The sequence below is a fragment of the Eutrema salsugineum genome, unplaced genomic scaffold (genome assembly GCF_000478725.1).
Source record: "Eutrema salsugineum unplaced genomic scaffold, Eutsalg1_0 scaffold_15, whole genome shotgun sequence".
In the NCBI taxonomy this organism is placed as follows: Eukaryota; Viridiplantae; Streptophyta; class Magnoliopsida; order Brassicales; family Brassicaceae; genus Eutrema; species Eutrema salsugineum.
The window spans coordinates 1,568,000-1,589,928 of record NW_006256867.1 but is presented as its reverse complement, the minus strand read 5'-3'; the positions used below and the strand labels follow the sequence as shown (position 1 = coordinate 1,589,928).

The window sequence follows — 21,929 nt, the reverse complement described above, 5'->3', positions numbered from 1 at the left end:
ATCTCAATTTAAAAGCAGGTAAGTAAGTTCATCGATGCAATATAACTCTTCAGAAATTTGTGGTTTGATGATTTTTTTTTAAATCGTCGTAATTTCGTCGTAATATTACGACGCAATTACGATGATTGTTCATCAAACTGTCGCAATATCGTCATAAAATTCCATCGAATTTATGATATAATCTTAGTCGTGTGTTTACCAGATCCGAAGTACGAGGTAATATATGACTGCACAATATGACAAATATACGACAAAATCGTCATAAAATCAACATAATGTTCATGCGATGTGAGTTGGCCACGTGTCATTTCATGCATTGGTTCATTTACGGTATGACGTTTTTACGATGAAACCGTCGTAAAATCGTCGTAATATTACGACGGTACGGTCATAAAATCTATATAAAACCGTCGTATAATCCTTCGCTCATTTCTCACTTCTCCTTCTCTCTCTAAACTCTCTATACTGTCTCTCTCTAGAAGTTCCCATCCTCTTCATTTTTTGTAAGTTTTCTTATATAAATTTTAATTTGTTTATTATTTATATTTCGTTAAATAGAATTAAGGTTATAGAAATGAATATAATTTAGATAGGTTTGAAATTAGATGAGTTTGAAATTTTGGAAAATTTAATTTTTATTATATCTAATATAATATATTTTTAAAATATATTTTGTAGATTGCTATAGCTCCCTAAAGATTTCATTATCGGAACCTTTTGCCTCCAGCAGATGGTAGCTGTTTGTCAGACTCAGCTACAAAGTCCATCATTCTGGAGTCTTCCGGAATGCAGGCCGCCGTATTTTAGACCCCGGGATCTCAACCGGGTTTTGCTCCGCCGCCGCCTCCACCACCACCACCACCACCACCACCACCACCACCACCACCACCACCACCAGAACCAGTCCTGATAGTGCTTCCACCATATCCACAATAAACGGTTGAGGATCTTCTACAGCAGCCGGGTCGTGGCGAAATGAAGATACTTGATCTGGACCGACCTGTGGGGACATTTTGGTATGTTTTCAATTTTTTGTTTTTATCAAAATTTAACAAATATATATATAATTTATATATTAATAAATTAGATATCTAACAAAGATATTTTTACGATGTAGTTTTGGTATCGATAACTGCGTCGGTCGGAGCGTCTCCAATATCATCAAGGGGTTCTTCATACTCTTCATACAACCCCGTACTAGCTTTAGGAAGCTGGATCAGGCCATTTTCAACACTTGGTTCAAGTGTTTCGCGGTTAGTTTATAAATATCGATTTATTTATTTTAACATTATTTACATTAATTTTAAAATAATTTCTAACTAACTTTTCTTTTTATAGCAAAAGTGGCATTGAGAACTTTCTCCACACGGCCGTGTGAAGACGGCGTTCAGAGAGAAGGTGAAGCTGCGCCTCAACAACACCATTTCCGACTGGAAGAGGAAGTAGGAGGTTGACAGAGACAAGGCAAAGCCGGCGCCTATGGCTGATAATGTCTCGGAGGGTCTAGTACAGAAATGACTAGATCTGTATTCCCATACCATTGCCGCTAAGTGTTCGAGATCCAAGTTTGTTTTTAATTTAAATTAATATATGTTTACGGATATATATAATAATATTTTTATTTATATAAACTAACAAATTTTTTTAGGAGCGCTAAAGATGATGCGGGACAGCTAAAAAATGTCTCGCACACTTCCGGCCAAGTCCCTTTTGCTGGGAGAAGTCTGATGATGGTAAGTTTAATTAACAAGTTATTTTTCAATTATTTTTATTAAAATTGTCCATTTGATTTTGTAGGTTGAAGAAAACGGGGAAGAACTTCTTCCAATGACGAAGGTCTTCACCGAGACCCACAATAAGAAGAATGGCGAATTCACAGATCCTCGGGCGGAGGAGATCTACAACGCTGCCTGTGCGAGGATCGAGGAGCGGCAGACGCAGTTCTCGCAGCAGGTATCTCCGACGTCTCGCGGAGGTAGCTCGGTCCAGTCCATACTGACCACGACGGTGGCGGAGATAGACAAGATCTTTGAAGAGGTAAATTTTAATTTATTTTTTCCTACTTAACTTCTTTAAATATATTTGTTTCAATAGGTGTTTTACTTATGTTTTCATCATATTTTTGCAGGTTGCCCCTCGAGAAAAAGGCAGAAATTTAGGGATGAGATCCATCTATGATACCCCGATCGCTTCTGCAACTGGTCATGTCCGGGCAGAGGATCTTGTGATTATCGGCAGGAGTTGCAGCAGATGTGGACGCAATACAAGACGAAGAACGAACAGTTATACAGTCTCTTTGATATTTTGGGCGCCACAACCCCTTGATCGCGGCACAGTTGGACAGGATGCGGGCATCTGGATTCCTCGTCGCTTTTTCTTCATTCTCGAGGAGGCAACCACCGGTGCAGACGGAAAAAGAGATGTTCCAGTCTCTCGGGGTAGATCCTCCTAGAGCCGAGGACCAAGCGCCGGAAAACTTCAACTGAGTTGTCGGCAAGCAACCTGCAGACCAAAACGGAGAGCAGGAGGAAACATGGATAGACGCATTAGTGTACATTTAGGACTTTGATAAGTTTTTTGTAATTATTGTAATTTAAAAAAAAAATAATTAAATTTTAATATTAAATTTGTTAATTATATTTTATATTCTTTTTTTTAATTATGAATTTCAATTCAGTTTAATAATTTTTTTTTCTAACAAAATATCGTATAATCATTATAATATATTTATTATTATTTTAATATATCAACGTAATATTACGACGAAATAACGAATAGAACAAAAACCAATACGACAACATTACGATGGTTTTTGCGTCGTAGAATATACAACGGTCATACGTCGATTTTTTATGACGATTTTACGATGGATACGAGGCAAATCGATGTAAGCTAGACGTAAGTTTACGACCATCACGTTCGTCGTAAATTCGTTGGAAGTTTTATGACGCTTTTACGACGGATGTTGTACGACGGTTTTAGACCGTCCTAAATTTTACGACGATTTTACGACGGAATATCTTTTATGACGATGCCTTTACGTCGGTTTTGAAACCGTCGCAAGTGCATCGTAATAGATATTTTACAACGGTTTCGGCCGTTGTAAAAGGGCATTTTTCTTGTAGTGGGTGTTTTAAACACCTGGTTACAGAGAACTCGGTTTAGAGAGAGAGAGAGTTACAAGTAGAGAAAGAACGTAATAAATTCGGGATCCGTGATAAATGATATTCGAAGAGTATTTATAGTGGGGGTCAGCAGGCATATCTCCGCGTATTTCGGGGAGACGTGGCAGGTCTCCGCGTATTCCGAGGAAATGTGGCAGGTCTCTGTCTATCTTGGGGAGACGTGGCAGGTCTCCGTGTATTTCGGGAAGGCATGGCAGGTCTCCGCGTATTCCGGGAAGGCATACATGTCTCTGCATATTCTGGGATGAAGTGACAGTCTTAGTGTCTTTCAAGGGTATGGCATCTCGAGTCACACACTTAGGTTGTTCTAGGGCGGGTAGGTAGTTATGAGCTTGGCACCGAGCTACTATGCAAATAGGGTACTGTTGGCGAACTGCCTTTCCACATGTCGATCTCTGTTTGGTTCAGACACTGTAGATTGGCGCGCGCAGGTGTCAGTTCGGTGGGTTCCAGCTGACTGAATATATTGAATTCTGCATTGATTTGGTCAAACAGGCTTTAATGTTAGTGTTAAGATGAGCCTAACTGATTGGGGGTCCTAAATCCACCTCCAACAGTTTCTGAAAACAAACAGAGAAAAGAAGACTAGAGGAAGGACAATGACGAACCAGAAACTTGGCCCGCTGTAGTAGAAATCGAGCATAGAGTTGATGATATACTAGAGTTTAGAGAAGGAGAGATTTTTTTCATGACTATTATTTTTCTCTCTTTAATATCTAGTTATTTATTTAATTAATTGTTGTTGAGCATATAAAATATCATTTCTAGTGTAAAAATAAATCAAAATGGCAAAATTTTAAATATAAAAAAATAACTTGGAATACATGTCTATTAATTTAAAACTAGAGTCATTCTACATAAACCTGTCAATGATGAATCATTCTAATAATTTTTCTTATAATTAGAATCATTTTAAGTAGATTCTCTCTAATTTAACTTGAACTAAATATTTGAATTTTTGTTTTGTTTATGTTATAAAGTAAACTGGTCACCGGTGTACATATAATATTTTACAAAAGTAGCTGTATAAGTAAAAACAAAAAAAAAACTCTACATTTTTCATAATATATTAGTTTTAGGTTTTTAGCATGTTAATATATTACGTTCTCGAGTGACTAAGATATCATCAACTGTAAGATTATTACAATGGGACTGTTAAAAAAATAATTCAAAGATGACAAAAAAAAAATTCAACAGTTTAACTCTTCAAATGAAGATGTTGAAAAATAACTTTAACGTACGTGGATTAATTGGAGTTGAAAAAATTCAACTAGTTGAATTAATAAAAAGTGGGATTACCAGTGCCATGTAGTGTATTATAGAGCTACTGAATTTTTTTAAAATTTTTTATCCTAATTATTTAAAATAATTTATTTTGTAGTAAATTAATTTATTTTCTATTTTTTTACCAGAATATATTTATCATTTTTTATATTTTATAAATATTTATTTAATTTGAACACATAAAAAAATTTTTATTATAATTTTCTCAATTATTATTTAATAAACTAATGTTTATATTTTAATTTTTTTTAATAAAATGGATTACAATAATAATTCTTTTAATATAATTATAATTTGATTTTGAATTAAAAATTTATAAAATTAGGAAAAATTATAAAATAAAATAAAAATATGAAATATAGTGGAGTATGATGTTAAATTTTATTAAACAAAATTATTGTAGTTTAAAATTATATTAGATGTTGAATGATTAAATAGAAGAAACAATAATATGGAATGTCAAAATTTGAGGTAGAAGATGTTGAATCTAACAATAACAAGTCTAAGCTACGGGAAAAGGACCAAAAACTAGTTGAACTAAATTTCGTGGGCCAAAAAAAATATGAACTAAAATACGGGGTTAGAACCTATCTGAACTCATAAAAAATTTGAATTGTCTATCTGCATTCATATGTAAGTGCTATAACCTACCTTAACCAGGAATCTGTTAGTCAACATTAACGGGCTGCTGAGGTGGACAACAAGTCAATAATGATGTGGCAATAAAAAGGAAAACAACATCGTTTTAAGAACTCTCAGAACAAAATAAACTTACACAAAACAACGGCGTTTTGAATTGGGAAAAAAAATTAAAAATCTCCAAATCGATTTCATTCAAAATTAGGGTTCTTGTTTTCTCTTCTTCTCCGATATAAAGAGTTTAGAAGAAGTCTAATGGAATTTCAAGGACGAGGGTTTCCTAAGAGATGTAGGTGCAGCGAAGCTATTGTAATGAAGACGTCTGGTACTGCTAAGAACCCTGGAAGGCTGTTTCATGTGTGTCCACACAGAAAGGAAGGAGTAAGTGAATTCATTTTCGGGTTTGAGCACTGAGATGTGTTGGAAGAAGCTTTTAATGTCGATTGATTTATGTTTGTATATGTAACAGGATAATTGGTATCATACATTCAAATGGACGGATACATGTATGGTTGAAGAGCTTGAGGACTTGATTGACAAAGTGGACAATATTGAAGAGAGTTCAACGACATTGCAGAAGAGCTTCAATGTTTGCGAGTCTGAGATTGATACATTGACCATGGAGACGCGTATGTGTGAGGCTGTGGTTGCAAAAGAAGTGGGAGATCTCAAAATGCAGCTCCGTAGCTTGAAGAACCTTGTGGGATTTGGTTTTGTGATGTGGTTAGTTTATGTGTTTCTGTTTTAAGCAATCGATGTTCCATATGCTTTATCCCTTGTAATCTTGTTGGAATGTAAGCCTAGAATCTATGTTTGTGTGTAATCTATGTATGGTTGTTAAATCTGAATGATTTGAAACTGAATGAGTTTGAAGGAGAGATATATAAAGCTTCAAAAGAAAGACAATTGTTTGAGCATAATGGTTACAAAAGCAGTCACAAAACAAGAATCTATAATCCAAACAAAAGTACATCATCAAAGCCAACAAAATCAAGTTCAAACCATGACAAAAACAGAGAAAATGAAGTCATGATCTAGGTCTTGAGAACCCTTTTAATCTGATGCCCCTTATGATCTTGTCTTGGTGCTCCACAAAGCTTACATCATCCATCTTCCCTAGCACCAAAATAGAAGAAAACAATGTAGATAAAACTATTACAAGGTCGATAAAACATAAACCATTTAACAAATCATGAAACTTACCTATTCTTGAGTTGGCTGAGTTGGAACTGGTCCATCTCCAAATGATAGAGTCATTGACTCATATCCATCTTGTTCTGTCTCGGTGGCCTCATTTCCATCTTCTACTTGCCTCTTCTTTCTTGCATTTGTTCTCTTTCTTGTTTTTTTGCTGGTTTCCAATACCATATTCTGACATTTGGTTGCATTGTGGCCAGCTTCACCACAACGACCACAATGCATGACTCTTTTTTCTCTAGATGCCTTCTTCTTTTATGGAGACTCATGCCTTGCCTTCTTTTTTTCGGCTTTGGCTTTCTTCCAACTCTGTTCTCAATTTCTTCAACCAAACTTGGTGGTGGCAGCACCTTTGATCCCGAACGTCCCCAAAACAACATACCGTTAACAGGATTGATTGAGTAACCATAGATTTGTTGCTGCCTAGAATTAAGAAACCAATGGGAGATATGATCCTCATGATTTAGCTTCCTCTCAGCGATGATACGAAGGGCATGACGGCAAGGAAGACCACTCATATCCCATCTCCTACAAGCACATGTCTTGAGTCTCATATTGACACTGTAGCTTACACCAGACTCAGGCATCTCATCTCTTGCATTTGCTCCGGGAACCATTACACAATACCTGAGTTTCTTCTGCTCAGCCTCTATCCACTCCACTGCCCTAACCGTGAATCTTCCTTGATGGTTCAATCCTTCTTTCATCCTCTGGTCTATACGTACCATGGTTTTTCTCCTTATTGTCTCTAACATCTCCACCATTGGCATATACCTTGCAGGATCAATAGCATTGTTGAATGACTCAGAGATGTTGTTATGCACGTCCACACAAGAAGCTGCCGGTGAGAAATAGGCGAGGCTGCAGTTCTGAGGATTCTTCTCCATCATGGCTTCATACAGGCGTATATCATAGTTCTTCACACTCTCTATGTTGGCTCTATATTCAGGCTCAGTGAAGCTTTCAGCAACTCTCCAAAACAGGGCCTTCATGTCACTCTGATTTGGGAACAACTTCTTCAAATTCCCATAAATATGTCTAGCACACATCCGATGTTCAATATGAGGAAATACATTTTGAACAGCATTCAGCAGACCCTGAAAGAACATGAGATCAGTATACAGCAAATACAGCAATTACAAGATATGAAATGTAAAAAAAAAACAAGGAAACTATACCTTTTGTCTATCGGATATTATTGTGTAACCTTGACCTTCTTGTAGATTGAAATCAGCCTTCAGCAATTTAAAAAACCAAGTCCAGTTCTCTTCATTCTCCACATCAACAACAGCCCAAGCAAATGGGTACATACCGTTGTTAGCGTCCCTTCCCACCGCAGCTAGTAACTGACCTTTCAAGGTGCATTTCATAAAGCATCCAACAACTCCAAAGATAGGCTGACACCACATAGACCATGCCTTCTTCAGAGCTTCAAAGCAGACGCAAAACCTCCTAAAGACTTCATCTCCATCATCATTGGTAAATGTCTCCAACACCACAGTAGACTCCTTGTTTTGCCTGCAAAACAATATGAATACACATGATCAGCTTTATAAACCATTTAACAGACCAGCTTTAAACAACAAACAAAGTAAAACACTTACTCAAGGATTGCATTTCAATAGTATTTCAGCCTAGAAAACTGCTCCACATGATCACGGTTGATGATGGAGATTGCTTTTGCCTTAGCCTTGTTACATTGGTCATAAGTGGCAATCAAGTTATACCTCTGCTGAATTTTCTCTTGGATTGTCTTTGACCTGTACTCAGGATTAGTCCTGATATCATCAAGAAAGAGCTTCGCAATCACAGACTTCTTCAATATCTTGCTCCTCCCATCCTTAAAGCATGTGTGTACATCTTCATAGGTCTTAACCTTCCACTTTCCGATATGCTCTTCATAGGAACAGTAGATCCTCCAAAGGCAGCCATCTTCAACCCCACAAATAGCTCCACACTTTATTTTACCCCAAGGGTTTTGCTTGATATTCTATCATTCCTTTAGAGAATATTCCACCAATGCTTCCTTGAAATCTTTTAAGGTGTCAAACACCTGGTTTAATTTCAGCTCACCACTCCCTTTCTTCCATCTCACCAGCTTTTCACCATGTTCTTCACCATCAGTGTTGGAAGGCGTGTTGTGGTAGTCAAATTCTGGATCTTCATCAACAAACCCAAGTGTATTCTTTTCAACCCTTGTATCTTCTTCATCACGCTCATAATAAACTTCATCAGCTGGATGCTCCTCTTCATTAACCATAAAAACCTCTATAACACCACACCACTTAGCCGCTTCAACCATTTCTTGAAAACTCTTATCCCCATTGCACAACAACTTCCGCTAGTGGAGAAGTTCAAATGGCAGCTTATACCACAGCTTCTGGCCAGAAACTTTCTCTTGAGACAGTTTGGTGAATAATGCTTCAGGATAACACTCGATGCTTTTATTTTCACCACCAAAGTATGAGACATCCCCTGAAAAAGACTTCACCCAATGACCGCCGCTAAAGACATTGAAACTCACTTCAGAATCGTAGAAGCTGAAAAAAAAACTTTCAAACCCAAAAGTTAAACTCTCTCAGACATTATATCGAACACTTGGTGGATTAACTGAAATCAAAAACTCTCATGCTGAAAAAACTCAAAAACTAGATTACAAATGATATAAATAATGTTTACTATGACCATAAACAGACTCGCAATACTTATTTGTCTCAAAATCGAAAGTTTTTAAAACGCTTACCGATTTTTAAATTCGTAGCTTACCTCATTTTGAAGACGAGACTTCAATCGACCAAATTATTATGGATCGATTCTTTTGCAGCAGTCTTCTTTGAAGCTTTTCGAACCCAAAATTTTTCTAATCCCAATCCAATCGAAAATCCCCTTTTTATCTGAGAAGAAGAGAAAACAAGAACCTTAATTTCAAATGAAATGGATTTGGGAATTTTTAATTTTTTCCCCAATTTAAAATGACGTTGTTTTGTGTAAGTTTATTTGTTGTAAGAGTTCTTAAAACGATGTTATTTTCCTTTTTATTGCCACATTATTGTTGATTTGTTGTCCATCTTAATAGCCCGTTAATGTTGACTAAAGATTCCTGATCAAAGTAGGTTTTAGTGCAAGTAAGTTTTAGTGCAAATAGACAATTTAAATTTTTTATGAATTCAAATAGATTTTACCAGCTAGTTTTTGACTTTTTGACTTTTTTTCCGTCTAAGCCACATATCATTTCTTTCAAGTAGACTGAATCCAACGTATATGCATTTATGGCTATCTCGTAGCCAACCACGTGTCCCACTACGTGAGCATATAAAACATCTTCCGTACATACTTACCCACCGACTACGCTTGAGTTCGATGTATGACCAAGTAAGCTCGACATATCCTAATCTGATGGACAAAAAAAAGAATTTGGAAAATCATTATCTCCTCGAACTAAAAATAACAATTTATTTATTATAAAAATCGTTACAACTTCATTTGGTCCGAAACATACGATAATTTATATCTCATGTAACTCGCAAATTATTTTTCGCAATACCACACGCAAATACATTTTAATTAAAACACATAAGCCATAAAACGACGCTGAATCAGTTATTTGGACAAGCTACAATTTTGGGGGTTTTTTACCGACGTAAAAAATTTCCCATTATTACAGATATTTGTTTTTTATGGAGCTTTCGTGGCGGCAGGTGCGTCGCTTGATGGAGTAGGAGCATCGGTGGCTCCACCACCAAGACCAGCTTTAACTTCTTGGTGGCCTTTAGCTCCATAAGCTTTCATCTTGTAATCTTCCAAGGTACCAGATTCGTCCACGTAAGGACTGTTTGTAGGCAAATCGACGTCGTTTTTAGCTACTTGCTCCGGTTTCTTCTCCGTCGTCGTTGTTGTCGTCGGTGGGTTTTTCTCAGCCTCCATTTTCTCTTTTGTTTTCTTTTTCTTTTTAGTGCTAATAGAATGTTGTTGGTTTCTTACTTCTCAGACGAGGAGATGTCTTTGCTTTTATGGAAGAAGTTGGAGTACACTGTGGCTCGTGTGATTCCGACACGCGGTAGCTACGCGGTTCCTCGAGATCTACGTGGCTTTGTAAAGTAATGTTCTTGTTGATGTCGGTGACTTTATTGATTATGGGCTTTTCAGTGGGCTTTTTGGGTTATGGCAAAATATTCAACTGAAATTGGCAAAGTGGAGAAAACAAATTTCACTAATGCTGCCTTTTTTTGGCGGTAAAAATACTTTTTTTATTTTATTGTTCATCTGCAAAATTGCATATAAAAAAATAAGTGGAATGAAGAAAATTCTTCAGTTAAATTCCCATATTCCAGAAATCATTTTCTCAATTAATGTTAATTCCATTTATTCCTTGCATGTTCACCATTCATATATTTTGATTCCAATTTATTCTTTGCATGAATTGGTCACCATTTGGTCTGGTCTAAACATTTAATAGTCATCTTTTGAATTTGAAAAATTTATCATTCAACTTTACGTTCGGAATACACTTCTACTTTTTTTTCTAATAAAAAAAGAGACAAACCTAAGATCAATTCTTGATCAATCTACATTTTCACTAGAGAGATTATATCACGGTACTCCCTGACGGTTAATAGCACCGGTGGAGGAAAGATCCGTCGATGCAGCTCCTCCCCCGCGGCCAACTCCGCCTGAAGGATTGGGAGCATCGGTGGCTCCACCTCCGAGACCAGGCTTAGACTCTTGGTGGTTTTTGGCTCCGTGAGCTTTCATTTTGAAATCATCCAAGTTATCATAGTCCAAGTAAGGGCTCTTGATGTTTGGAATCTCGTCGTTTTTCACTTCTCTCGCTTCTTGCTCCGTCGGCTTCGGTGGCTTTTTCTCATTTTCCATATTTTGTTGTGTTTTGGTTTTTTTTTTTTTTTTACTATTGACTTTGTTAGGTTCTTAGCCATAGGGATGTCTTTACTTATACTGAACACGTATGCCTCGTATTGTTCGGGCATCAGTACATTTGTCGTACGTCGTGGTGACTACTCACTACACACTTCCTCATGATCTACGTGGCCCTTGTAAGTAACAACACGTGGAAATGCTGTTTCGAAAAGGCATTTATTTTCCAAACTTCCACAAAATCAGTTTCTCAATTGATAAATAATACGAATTTGAATTTGGGCGATAGCACATCAACGACAACGAGACTACATATTTAGATTATTATACAGATGCCACAAAGCACTCTTATTTGTATTAGTGGTGACTAAGTCCTAAAATATTCAAGAGCACTCTCTAATCATTATCAATTCATCTAGCTATTCCTATCTTTATCCAACTTTTTTTAAATAAATCTAGATACTTTTTCTTTTCCATAGCTCTCTACTTCTTTTTCTCCATAATTCTACAATTCTCTATACTCTCGAACCTCTCTTTTAGACTTTACTCTTGACAACAATCTTTAAGCGTTTTTATTGACAGCACCTTCGAATATTGATGTTTTTTAAATGGAACGCTATTCACAGAGCTAATCATGAATGTTATATTATCTGAATATCATTATCATATTTTCGCACGTATTGATGAATTAATGAATTATATATTCAAGAAGTTCTTCAGCTACAAACATATCCTTGCAATCTTTGGTGGCAGCTAAGTACTCTATTTCAGTGCTTAGAATTCCTTGCAATTTGCATATAAATGTCTTTTTTTTTTCAAACTCAAACTTAGAAATCTTATGCATGCATGAATGATGCATCTATATTCATGATTCATGATCATGTAATTACAATAGGTTCCACTCAGTTCAAGATATTTTCACAATTGTTCTTACAAAGATTGTATTTTCGACTCTTGTAGAAATATGAATGATCACAGTAATTACTGTTTTAAAATACATAACATTAAAGTTTAATTACTAAACTTAAAAATCATTTATGATAAAACAACAGAAATGCGACGTTAAAGTACTTCAGTTTTAAAAATCACACTAAAATATTAACGGATCTAAGACTGAAACTGACTTTGGTTTTTGTAAACAGTAAAAAATAATATTAATTCACAAAAAAGAAAACAGTTATTGATTTTGTCTGAATAAAAGACATGAAAATTTTTAAAGACATACATGGTCCATATAAAGAATCTGCAGTAACAAGTGCTGAAAATTCAAGAAGATGAATCATGACGTGACGATGATACATCTCAACATTCTTCTCTGTTTCTGAATTTCAAATTCCCGCCAGTCAAGAGAGAAACAGAGTCGATTCCTAAGTTTCCTCACGAAGGAAATTAAAACTAGTTCTTCGAGAGAGAGATTATGAGATCCTATGGCAAAGAGAAGAAGTTAAGGCCTCCGTACGTTTTCATGGCGTGTTGCTTCTTCTTCGTCATCACCGGTGTCTCCTTCTTCAATCTTTTCTCTCAGGTTTGTTTTCTTTTTTTCTCTCTTGTTTCATCGAGTTCTGTGAATGATTGTTCAAAGCTCTGTTTTTCTCTGTTATATCTACAGGGAATATTCAGTGAGATTCCAATACGAAGAACTGTAAACAAGAAAACTGAATCTTTGGATCATGAAGAAACTGGAGATAGTTCTGATTCTAACATTCCTTTTCAGGTCACTATCTACAAAATCTTACAATATTGAGATCAGAAATTTAGATTCAGTTTCACAAGTTATAGATGATGTTTGATGTGGCTTGATCAGGTTTTAAGTTGGCAACCTAGAACTTTTTACTTCCCAAATTTCGCAACTAAACAACAATGTGAAGCCATAATCAATATGGCAAAACATAACCTTAAGCCTTCTCAGCTTGCTGCAAGAATAGGCGAAACCGCAGAGACCATTCAAAACCATAGAACAAGGTATTAATCTTGCCTTGTGTGATCAATCTTTACATAAGACTAATTAATATCTTAATAATGGAAATTCAGAGGATAGAGAACAATTAGATTGATGAAGCATTTTGAATGCAGCACCGGAGTGTACATCCGTGCTGATGATGACAAATCAGGGATTTTAGCTGCCATCGAAGAGAAAATAGCCATAGCTACGAGGGTCCCTAGAGATTATTACGAAGTAAGCTATACATACATTCATATATAAACAAACAACAATGCATATTTGGTTTTTGTTCCTACAATTCAACGCATATTTGACATAAAAATGTCTTAAAACATGCACCATTTACTACTGGAGATAACTTGGTGAACAAGATACGTAAATTGCTAAATGATTGTTTATGCTAGGAATATATCCGAGATCTAGAGAATTTTTTCTTTGGAATTCAGTTACTTGTCGGCATTTGATGGTCCACAATACTAAATTCGCAAGATACACATCTTGCACTCCAAGTTATCTTTAATGTACCGAAGTAATATGAACGATAAACACATGGTAAAAACATATCTTGCACTCCAAGTTATCTCAAATGTTTACCGGCGTATTATGAACGATAAAGACATGTAACAAGCCTGTCAAAACTGGCTCCTTTCAATAGGAAGTTTATGTGTTTTTTTTTTTCTCTCCAGCCATTCAACATCTTGAGGTATAGGCTTGGTCAGAAGTATGATCCACATCATGACGCATTCAATCCAGCTGATTACGGTCCCCTGAGAAGCCAAAGGGTAAGCAATATATTGTTCGTGTTTTAGATTATAAAGTCAATATTAAAACTCCCAAAAGTTGATAAGTTATTCATGGAATACAGCTCGCATCTTTCCTGTTATACTTATCGACTGTAGAAGAAGGCGGAGAAACAATGTTCCCATTTGAGGTAAATCATTGTGTCTTTCTTTTGGATTATTATGGCTTGAGGTTTCTTGTTGTAAATGGTTTTGGATCTGAGGAAGCAGAGTTGGAGAAACATGGAAGGAAACTATGATTATAAGAAGTGTGTTGGCTTGACAATAAAACCGCGACAAGGAGACGCCATTTTCTTCTACAATTTGCTTCCAAACGGAACAATCGATCCAGTCAGTGTTTTCAAGACAATCAAGACCCATTACAACATTTTTTTATGTTGTTTGATCTTTTCTCAAATACGATTTGATTTTGTTGTTGCAGATATCTCTTCATGGTAGTTGTCCTGTTATCAAGGGAGAGAAATGGGTTGCCACAAAGTGGATAAGAGACCAATCATTTGAAGATTATGAAGATAAGATTGTAAAATTGCAGTCACATTTACTTGTTAAACAATAAATTTTTAAGGCCTAAAAGGTCCAAAGAAGCTGAGGTCCAAAGACCTCTGATGTTCCTTATAACTGCAACTTTGAGCTTCCAGGTTTGTGTATGCTCGCTTTCATGCTGCCACAAAATTGAAGCGAGACCACTAACACAAAGATCATACACCAAAAGCAAGGAAACAACATGCGTTTTGTTAGGAAAAATGTAGTTGTTTTTAAAAATTTCTTACTCTTGCGTACTATTGTATATGCATAAGTCCAATAAAAAATATTACAAAAATATTTTTCCGCTGCCAACCCGGAACTTTCCATTTTTATACATATTTACTTGTAAACCAATAAATGTAAGGCCTTACACGGTCTGAAGAAGATGATCTTAAATAAGAAATGAACAAAAAAGAAACAATCAATTTCAAAATAATATCTCAGACTAACAAAACAAAACCTTTATGCTGATTTTGGCGCAACTTTGAGCTTCCAGGTTTTGTGTGTTTGCTCAACTTCATGCTGCCACAAAATTGAAGCAAGACCATCAACCACAAGATTACATACCTACCTGAATTTCTTTCTTTAGAAAGCATGTAGATATGTCTGTGATTTGCTTGTCCTGCCTCCACTCAATTGCACAAGTCTCATACTAGAGAGAGTAGAGACCTAGAGTTACTCAGATTCATCATAATTTGTGCCAATCTTGGTGTGGTGACTTTCCCCATCGTCTCAATAAATATATACAACCAGATGCAGTGAATAAAGAAATGGCACCAAAAGCCATCATTGTTGAGTTCTCGATCGTGTTCGAGTACCCTCTCTGCAATTTTAAGATCAGTTACGTGATTGAAACAGTAGCAAAACAGTTTAACAAGACTTAATACCTGTATTAAGCAAAACAAAATAGCAGCATTAGCTGGGACTTGAGAAATGCTTATCATCCCTCCACGTAATTCATTTGGTACATACCTATAAATAAAGATAACAAATTCATCACAACAGAGAAGAAAGATTCTTCATTCTTGTCTCGGCTAAATAATCAGAAAAAAAAATGAACGAGTAAATGTATATAAGAGCATTACATGGTCCTTAATCTTGCAAGCAAAGGCAGTGCTAGTCCAGCAAAGCCATGGAATAAGCAGAAAAGTATTACTAAGGTTCTGATTTCCTGCAAGATAAAATGTGTGAGGCCTTCAATATGATGGCAACGAAACTGTTTTTTTTCACGAGTAATCTTTTCCGAAACTAGTAAATAAGTTACCTGGTAATCATAGGCTACTATAGAGAACACAAACCCAAGTATTGCGTATATGTAGACTAAGCAATCTTCAAGCCGGAGCAATGATTGTCCGCTCATAAGCCATGGGAATACACTACTCCCAAGCATTCTCGAACCCAAGAAGCATGGATATATCAATCCCAGGTTCACTTCTCGCCCATCAGCCTGACCCAACATAACTCATTTTAAACAAGTAGATCAAAAGAAAATAATCATTGCATGTCTCGAAGTAAGCACCGATGATTATCCTATCTAAAGTCCTAAACATCAGATGAAAGCAAGCATCATTGCTAGTTTGATTTCTGAAACATAAAAGTTGGTTCAAGTAACAGCAATATATGCTAGGAAGGTTTTGATCATACCACTATCGTTGGCGCCCAAAGAATCCAAAAGACTGCAGTGGAAAACTGGAGGCAGGCTTGTGCAGTTCCTAGAAACCATATTTTTTTATCTGATAAGATTAAAAAGAAAAGATTAGCTTATCCTCTTTCATGAACTTTAAATTGAATTAAAGTGCAATTTTCTTTTTGTTACAAATCTAAATCAAATCCAGAAGCTTCAATGCAGAAGAAAAGTTTGAAGACAATATCCTTACCACCAAGAACATATGCATAGAAAGCTGCGGAATAATCCCTAAACGGTAAAGTCTTCAAAGGCTCTTTCGCAGTCCGGACAATACAAATAATGGCAACAACAGACAATAACAGAGACGCCGTAGCAGACAACGCAACGCCATGCTGAACATTTTCATCCACAAGCCAATTTGCAAGAACTTGACCAACAATTAAAGATGCAGACTCAAGAAAAGTCATCAACCAGAATGTCTCATTCAACGAATCATTACGCTGACTTTGCTACAAAGATACAAGACACATAACATTACTACAGAATCAGAATCTTCTTTTCTAATAATAAACTCAAAACGCGGTAACGAATCCTTACCTTTTCATGTTCCACAACCAGCCAAGTCTCAAACCCAAATGAATATACGAGACCAGCAAGAGACAAGCAAACATTTGCAAACCAAGCACTAGGGCTCATTGTAATCCTCTTCCACACACCAGCAACGAAGTGCAAGACGCAATAGAGTAGACAAATCCTCTTCTGACCTCTACAAAACGTTGTAAGCAACAAGATCATCACTTGAAAAAAAAAAAAAAAAAACTTCATAAACAATGAGATTCAGGGTTTGCTTTTGATCAACATTCTCACTTTAAATCAGATTGAGAAAAATCACACTTACATGAGATCAGAAACCACACCAAGTAAAGGGCCGAGGATAAGAGTGGTCGAGTAGCCAACACAGAGATAAAACACCATCGATTCTTTACTTACGTCATAAGAGGTTAACTCCAATTCTCCATACACAGACCATAAACCTTCCATCACTGTGAAAATGGAATTAATTATAGCAAAGATCCAATTTGGTTTCGAAACCAGAGATTGAAATCACCCGCACATGCTTCAGATTCACGAAAATTGAAGAAATCTATAAGATGTTACCTGAAGAGAGAGTGTAGATAGCTAGAAACCATCTCTGGAACCGAGCGAAAGAAGAGGAAACGGTGTGATCAAACGTACCAAAAGTTCTGTTCTTAGCGAAGTAGGGAAACAGAAGTATCGACAGAAATGCGGAAATGAAGAAGAAGACGAAGACGCTTGAGCTTGGTTGCCAAACAAAGCTCTCGATAACCACACCCATCGATCCTAAGGCAACCGGTGAAGCCGCCGGAAAAAAAAAAAAAAAATCAAACGTCGGAGACGAGATGGGATTTTAGATCTTGACTGATGTAAACAACGAAAAACGGAAACCTCTTGATCGTCTAGAGGGTTACTGATTACATCGGGCTAATAGTTTCTAAATCTAATTGGGTCAATATCTTAAAAAGGCTTAAGGCCCATTAAGGTGAATCGAATTATCTAGAATCAAAAACGCGTTGGTTGATTGGTGAATGGTACACTAAGTGAGTGGCGAATTTATGTGAGTGGGCTAGTGGGATTGCTTCTCATATAAATATTCTTTTCTCATTGCAAGATTGCGTTTTTCGACTAAATTCAACATTTTCGGCAAAAAAATAATAATTCCATTTCGTATATTTTATATCACCTCTTCTGAAAAAATTAGGGTTTGAGTAGTCTCGTCTTCCTTCCCTTGCGTAATCGAATCAGACAGAGAGAGATGGGTGGAGGAAACGCACAGAAATCGAAGATGGCTCGTGAGAAAAACTTGGAGAAGGCAAGGCAAGCTGGAAAAGGTAAACAAAAACACGAGCCGATTCTCAATTTTCTTGATTCGATTTAGGGTTTGGGAAAACGGATCAAACTTCTATACAGAGAAATGGAGCTCAAATCCTAAAATCTCCTCTTTTTTTTGATGATTGTATCTTTTGATTTGTTACAGGAAGCCAATTGGAGGCGAACAAGAAAGCTATGTCGATTCAGGTGATCATTTGCTACTGTTTAAACTGTTTATGATCAAATGGGTGAGATGATTTCACTCAACTAAAATTTTATATGATTCTTGGTCAGTAGAATCGGTTTTCTGGAGAATCAAGAGTTTGATCATGTTAAGGAATAAGAATCTCTAATCTCTCCATTCCTCCATGATTTTGAAGATAATGGTCATTAAGATTGTAATTTATTTATGGTCTCAAGGTACCAAATCGAAGTAATAGAGTTGTGATCAGAATTAGGGTTGTTTATTCGGTTCTAAATAGAACTTATGGAGTCATGAAAATGTAAGACTAATCTCATGTTGATCTACAATTGCTGATGGTATTGATATTGAGTCGAGTGTTCTTCATTTCAATAACTTACCCATTTTGCTTTCTTGATGTAAGACTTATCTTGTGTCTCTACGTTTCATGATTTATTTTTGAGTTGAGTTATAAGTGTTCTTCTATTCAATAACTTGCTACTTGTTGGTGTGTATACAGTGCAAGGTTTGTATGCAGACATTCATCTGCACAACATCGGAAGTGAAATGCAGGGAGCACGCAGAGGCCAAGCATCCGAAAGCCGATGTTGTTGCTTGCTTCCCTCACCTCAAGAAGTGAAGAAACTATCTATCTCACAAAAAAGGATACCAATGTAAATGTATGGATCCTTCTCCTATGTTTGTATCATCAAGTTAAAGTGTCTTGGATCAAACATACTTTATGTTTCTATCTCTCTTTACTAAAGCCTTGTTTCAATACTAAGTCTCTTGCTATAATTATTATTATATCGTGAAGCCTTTGTTTGGAACTTTTTCTCTTTGTTGCTTTTTGCTTTCATTTATGTCTCTATTATGATAAATAACAACAATTTTGATACAACTTCTGGTGTTTCTCGAGTTAATATTACAAATCACAATATTTTGGTTCAAAAATAATAGAAAGCATCAAGCTTTTGGTTTTACAGAGTTCGTAGTCTGCTGCTCTCCGCAGCTTTAACTTGGGCGAAGTAAGGATGAGCCTAAAAAACAAATAACCACAAATCATCAAAATAAGTTTGATGAAAAACAGGGTAAAAAACAAAATTTGAGGATTATTACCATGGCTTCTCTTGCGGTTAATCTGTCTTGATGATCATACCGAAGAAGCTTATCGAGAAAATCAATGGCCTGGAGATGTTCATACAATGGAGTCAATACTACAAGAAGTTAAGAACGAAAGTTTATAAATTTCAAGAAAGAGTATAAAACCTCAGGTGAGACCACGTGTTGGTTATCTGCATTGATAAACTTGGACCATGGTTTCCTGCTATGCCTGCAAATGAGAGTGGCTTCAAGTTTTATCTCATTTGTCTGATATTAACCGAGCCTAAGAGTATAAACAACACAAGAGAACCAGGGATGAAATAAGACCTTCCAACAAGTGCCTCCAGTTGAGGATCTAGATCTAGCTGATATTTGTTAAGGTAAGTATTTAAATCATCGGTTCCCAACACCTATGCGATAAAAGAAGGCACGGATTTTCAATCAGAAATTAAACAAACGGATCCAGCTTTACAATGTAATCTTATGCAAACAAGTTTTAGCAGCCTAGAGGCTAGCGAAATACCTTGGCGATTTTGACAAGTTGATCATGATTGTCATGACCATAGAAGAACGGTTCCTTACGAAATATCTGTAGGCATTGAGAAGTGAATAAGCCACAATAGAAGTTAATTATTTACCTTTGTTTAAAGTATGGGGAAAACAATTAAAAACTCAGAAATTCAAATGCTTGCAACTTCAACATCAAAACTAGTGAGAGGAGAGAGGAAATTCTCAGTACTCACCATGCCAGCAAACATGCAGCCAAGGCTCCACATGTCTAAAGAATAGTCGTAATCCTGTAGATCAACTAGCAGCTCAGGACCCTTGAAATATCTGACAAACAATTTACACATTTGTTAGTCTTCATTATAAATAAGAACTACGGAACGCACAAGAAGCTTTGATTGCAATGCAGGTGGAACGCACAAGTAGACTAACAAGCTTTTAAAGGGTTAAGTTAGCTTTATAGAAGCTTTGATCTATAAAGGCCCTTATTGGACATGGCAATGCAGGTGGATTTGAGCTGTGATTTACCTCGAGGCAACTCGAACGTTATACTCTTTTCCGGGATGGTAAAACTCTGCAAGGCCCCAATCTATCAGGCGAAGTTTACGCAGCTGATGATCTATCATGACATTGTGAGGCTTGACATCTCTATGCATTATTCCTTGGGAATGACAGTAATCCAATGCCTGAAATGCAACAACGCAGTAACATCAGCTACAGATTCCGATAACGTGCATCGATAAAACCAATGTAAATCAATCACCAATATGAATAGACAAGCATAAACATTTCTATGTCTGGTAGAAATCATATTTACCTTCAGAAGCTCGTAAATATAGTATCGGATGTCGTAATCAGTCAGTGTGGGATACAATACTTTAAAGTCCACACTGTTGACAAACTCAAATATCAAGCTAGGAGTTTTGGAGTGCTCATCTCTCACGATATCAAACAGCTTAATAATATTTGGTCCACCACATAGGTTCTGCAAAATCTTGATCTCTCTCTTTATCTGCACAACATCAAATTCATAACTAATCAAGTTTCAGAAAAACCAAATAACACAAATCAGCAAGTGTATATGTATAATGTATCAGACTGATTCACCTTCTTCTTTTTCACGGGTTTGAGGATCTTGATCACACATCGCTCGTTCGTATTGACGTTTTTGCCTTCAAAGACTTCGCTGTATTTTCCACGACCTACTTTCCTCACAACCTCGTAATCATCTTGGTGACTGAACAAGATTACCACAAAAGAGTGAAGTATTAGTAATTTTCACTCAAATGGATTAACACAGTGTGATCAAAGACAAAATTCTCGAAGCTAAAACCCTAGAATTCCACTTTCTCGAATTCAAATTCGATTTGGGAATGAACCAAACTACACCGGAAGACGCCATAAAAGCAATACAGATAAGTAAATAAAAATAATGAATTGGGGCAAGAAAAGAACAGAGATGGAAGAAACGCGAAGTTTACCCCCATTGAACAACGAGGGACTCGTAATCCCAGTACTCTTTGGGACGAACAACGTTGATATCGGTATAAACCCTAGATTTGGACATGATTTGGGAGAAATCAGATTTGTGAGCTTTTAGCAATCAATCGTCAGGTGGTGGAAAATGGATGACGATGACAGAGGAAAGTGCGCCTTGTGCAGGTTAAAAGGGTTTTTGCCCAGTTGGAAGAAGAATCTTAGTGGAGAAAAGAAAACCAAAACCCATCAAACCACATCGAACCGATCTGGAACCGTATCTAATTACGCATCCTGGTTATGCGTTTTCCAGGCTACAGTTGAGAAAATAACCCGAAACCAAACCAATTGGGTTTTCATGGTTCAGTCAAACCAATCAAATATTTATCAGTCTCAAACGACACCGTGCGTGCTAAAGAAACACTTGGCAAATGCGTGTATAAGTCCGACGCCGTTTCGTGACTGAACTCTCTCATTCTCTACGCGACGGCGGTTGCGACTGTCACTACCACTACTTTTCAGCGATTATTGATAACAAGTTTTGATCTAATTTTTAGAAAAAATTATGTAGTAGAGTTAGAATTAAGTTAAAAGTTAAGTACCATGAAAACCATATACTTTTTAGTTGTAGTCCAAAATTAGAATTTTGTCTAAGTTAAAAGCAAAGTATCATGAAAACCATATTCTTATTGACTTGCTA

At 36.4% G+C, this 21,929-nt stretch overlaps 8 protein-coding genes across 11 annotated transcripts; 3 read left to right on the top strand and 5 right to left on the bottom strand.

Moving 5' to 3' along the window:
• The first annotated feature begins 5,363 nt into the window (after nucleotides 1–5,363).
• On the top strand, nucleotides 5,364–5,856 carry LOC112088212 (uncharacterized protein At4g04775-like). Its single transcript, XM_024158497.1, has 2 exons — nucleotides 5,364–5,489; nucleotides 5,578–5,856. Exons 1-2 carry the CDS (start codon nucleotides 5,364–5,366, stop codon nucleotides 5,854–5,856), a joined length of 405 nt encoding a protein of 134 aa, XP_024014265.1.
• Nucleotides 5,857–5,973: 117 nt separating this feature from the next.
• LOC112088162 lies at nucleotides 5,974–9,178 on the bottom strand. 4 transcript variants are annotated; one of them, XR_002900377.1, is made up of 5 exons: nucleotides 9,049–9,177; nucleotides 7,910–8,845; nucleotides 7,484–7,823; nucleotides 6,312–7,402; nucleotides 5,974–6,219 (listed from the first exon to the last, which is right to left on the bottom strand). XR_002900377.1 is itself a non-coding variant. In XM_024158428.1 (4 exons), the coding sequence occupies exons 3-4, from the start codon at nucleotides 7,712–7,714 to the stop codon at nucleotides 6,413–6,415; spliced, it is 1,221 nt and encodes a 406-aa protein (XP_024014196.1). In that variant the 5' UTR covers nucleotides 7,715–7,823; nucleotides 7,910–8,845; nucleotides 9,049–9,177; the 3' UTR covers nucleotides 6,007–6,412. The 4 variants fall into 4 exon arrangements, 1 of the variants encoding a protein (XP_024014196.1); XR_002900378.1 differs by having other exon boundaries at nucleotides 6,007–6,224; nucleotides 7,910–8,780; nucleotides 9,049–9,178; XR_002900376.1 differs by having other exon boundaries at nucleotides 6,007–6,224.
• Nucleotides 9,179–9,733: 555 nt separating this feature from the next.
• Nucleotides 9,734–10,340, bottom strand: LOC18021780. Its single transcript, XM_024158410.1, has one exon. It carries the CDS (start codon nucleotides 10,227–10,229, stop codon nucleotides 9,981–9,983), a length of 249 nt encoding a protein of 82 aa, XP_024014178.1. The 5' UTR covers nucleotides 10,230–10,340; the 3' UTR covers nucleotides 9,734–9,980.
• A 433-nt stretch (nucleotides 10,341–10,773) lies between these two features.
• Nucleotides 10,774–11,199, bottom strand: LOC18021779. The gene has a single exon (XM_006404717.2). It carries the CDS (start codon nucleotides 11,175–11,177, stop codon nucleotides 10,896–10,898), a length of 282 nt encoding a protein of 93 aa, XP_006404780.1. The 5' UTR covers nucleotides 11,178–11,199; the 3' UTR covers nucleotides 10,774–10,895.
• A 1,395-nt stretch (nucleotides 11,200–12,594) lies between these two features.
• On the top strand, nucleotides 12,595–14,481 carry LOC18021778 (prolyl 4-hydroxylase 13). Its single transcript, XM_024158534.1, is given in 8 exon segments — nucleotides 12,595–12,702; nucleotides 12,787–12,891; nucleotides 12,982–13,150; nucleotides 13,259–13,353; nucleotides 13,806–13,901; nucleotides 13,985–14,050; nucleotides 14,130–14,249; nucleotides 14,341–14,481. Coding segments are annotated over 8 exon segments (894 nt in total). The 3' UTR covers nucleotides 14,476–14,481.
• Nucleotides 14,482–14,750: 269 nt separating this feature from the next.
• On the bottom strand, nucleotides 14,751–17,473 carry LOC18021776 (molybdate-anion transporter). The gene is made up of 9 exons (XM_006404715.2): nucleotides 17,230–17,473; nucleotides 16,970–17,114; nucleotides 16,669–16,837; nucleotides 16,322–16,580; nucleotides 16,089–16,177; nucleotides 15,709–15,891; nucleotides 15,530–15,615; nucleotides 15,332–15,416; nucleotides 14,751–15,267 (listed from the first exon to the last, which is right to left on the bottom strand). The coding sequence occupies exons 1-9, from the start codon at nucleotides 17,426–17,428 to the stop codon at nucleotides 15,133–15,135; spliced, it is 1,350 nt and encodes a 449-aa protein (XP_006404778.1). The 5' UTR covers nucleotides 17,429–17,473; the 3' UTR covers nucleotides 14,751–15,132.
• Nucleotides 17,474–17,720: 247 nt separating this feature from the next.
• LOC18021777 (uncharacterized protein At2g23090) lies at nucleotides 17,721–19,030 on the top strand. The gene is made up of 3 exons (XM_006404711.2): nucleotides 17,721–17,981; nucleotides 18,128–18,168; nucleotides 18,663–19,030. Exons 1-3 carry the CDS (start codon nucleotides 17,906–17,908, stop codon nucleotides 18,780–18,782), a joined length of 237 nt encoding a protein of 78 aa, XP_006404774.1. The 5' UTR covers nucleotides 17,721–17,905; the 3' UTR covers nucleotides 18,783–19,030.
• Nucleotides 18,974–21,399, bottom strand: LOC18021775 (casein kinase II subunit alpha-3). Its single transcript, XM_006404714.2, has 10 exons — nucleotides 21,235–21,399; nucleotides 20,861–20,990; nucleotides 20,571–20,765; nucleotides 20,282–20,439; nucleotides 19,990–20,080; nucleotides 19,770–19,835; nucleotides 19,574–19,656; nucleotides 19,412–19,475; nucleotides 19,262–19,330; nucleotides 18,974–19,182 (listed from the first exon to the last, which is right to left on the bottom strand). The coding sequence occupies exons 1-10, from the start codon at nucleotides 21,318–21,320 to the stop codon at nucleotides 19,123–19,125; spliced, it is 1,002 nt and encodes a 333-aa protein (XP_006404777.1). The 5' UTR covers nucleotides 21,321–21,399; the 3' UTR covers nucleotides 18,974–19,122.
• Between the last annotated feature and the right edge of the window lie 530 nt (nucleotides 21,400–21,929).

Bases quoted from the DNA above. Each gene is read 5' to 3' on its own strand.
- LOC112088212 (XM_024158497.1), top strand. From the start codon at position 5,364: ATGGAATTTCAAGGACGAGGGTTTCCTAAGAGATGTAGGTGCAGCGAA. The intron at 5,490-5,577 runs GTAAGTGAATTC...TATATGTAACAG, and splicing joins GTCCACACAGAAAGGAAGGA to GATAATTGGTATCATACATT.
- LOC112088162 (XM_024158428.1), bottom strand. From the start codon at position 7,714: ATGTGGTGTCAGCCTATCTTTGGAGTTGTTGGATGCTTTATGAAATGC. The intron at 7,403-7,483 runs GTATAGTTTCCT...ATGTTCTTTCAG, and splicing joins TAATATCCGATAGACAAAAG to GGTCTGCTGAATGCTGTTCA.
- LOC18021780 (XM_024158410.1), bottom strand. From the start codon at position 10,229: ATGGAGGCTGAGAAAAACCCACCGACGACAACAACGACGACGGAGAAG.
- LOC18021779 (XM_006404717.2), bottom strand. From the start codon at position 11,177: ATGGAAAATGAGAAAAAGCCACCGAAGCCGACGGAGCAAGAAGCGAGA.
- LOC18021776 (XM_006404715.2), bottom strand. From the start codon at position 17,428: ATGGGTGTGGTTATCGAGAGCTTTGTTTGGCAACCAAGCTCAAGCGTC. The intron at 16,178-16,321 runs GTAAGGATATTG...TAATCTTATCAG, and splicing joins CTATGCATATGTTCTTGGTG to ATAAAAAAATATGGTTTCTA. The intron at 15,616-15,708 runs GTAACTTATTTA...TTTATCTTGCAG, and splicing joins TAGTAGCCTATGATTACCAG to GAAATCAGAACCTTAGTAAT.
- LOC18021777 (XM_006404711.2), top strand. From the start codon at position 17,906: ATGGGTGGAGGAAACGCACAGAAATCGAAGATGGCTCGTGAGAAAAAC. The intron at 17,982-18,127 runs GTAAACAAAAAC...GATTTGTTACAG, and splicing joins GGCAAGGCAAGCTGGAAAAG to GAAGCCAATTGGAGGCGAAC. The intron at 18,169-18,662 runs GTGATCATTTGC...GTGTGTATACAG, and splicing joins AGAAAGCTATGTCGATTCAG to TGCAAGGTTTGTATGCAGAC.
- LOC18021775 (XM_006404714.2), bottom strand. From the start codon at position 21,320: ATGTCCAAATCTAGGGTTTATACCGATATCAACGTTGTTCGTCCCAAA. The intron at 19,657-19,769 runs GTATTTCGCTAG...TTTATCGCATAG, and splicing joins AACTTGTCAAAATCGCCAAG to GTGTTGGGAACCGATGATTT. The intron at 19,331-19,411 runs GTTTTATACTCT...GAACATCTCCAG, and splicing joins AACACGTGGTCTCACCTGAG to GCCATTGATTTTCTCGATAA.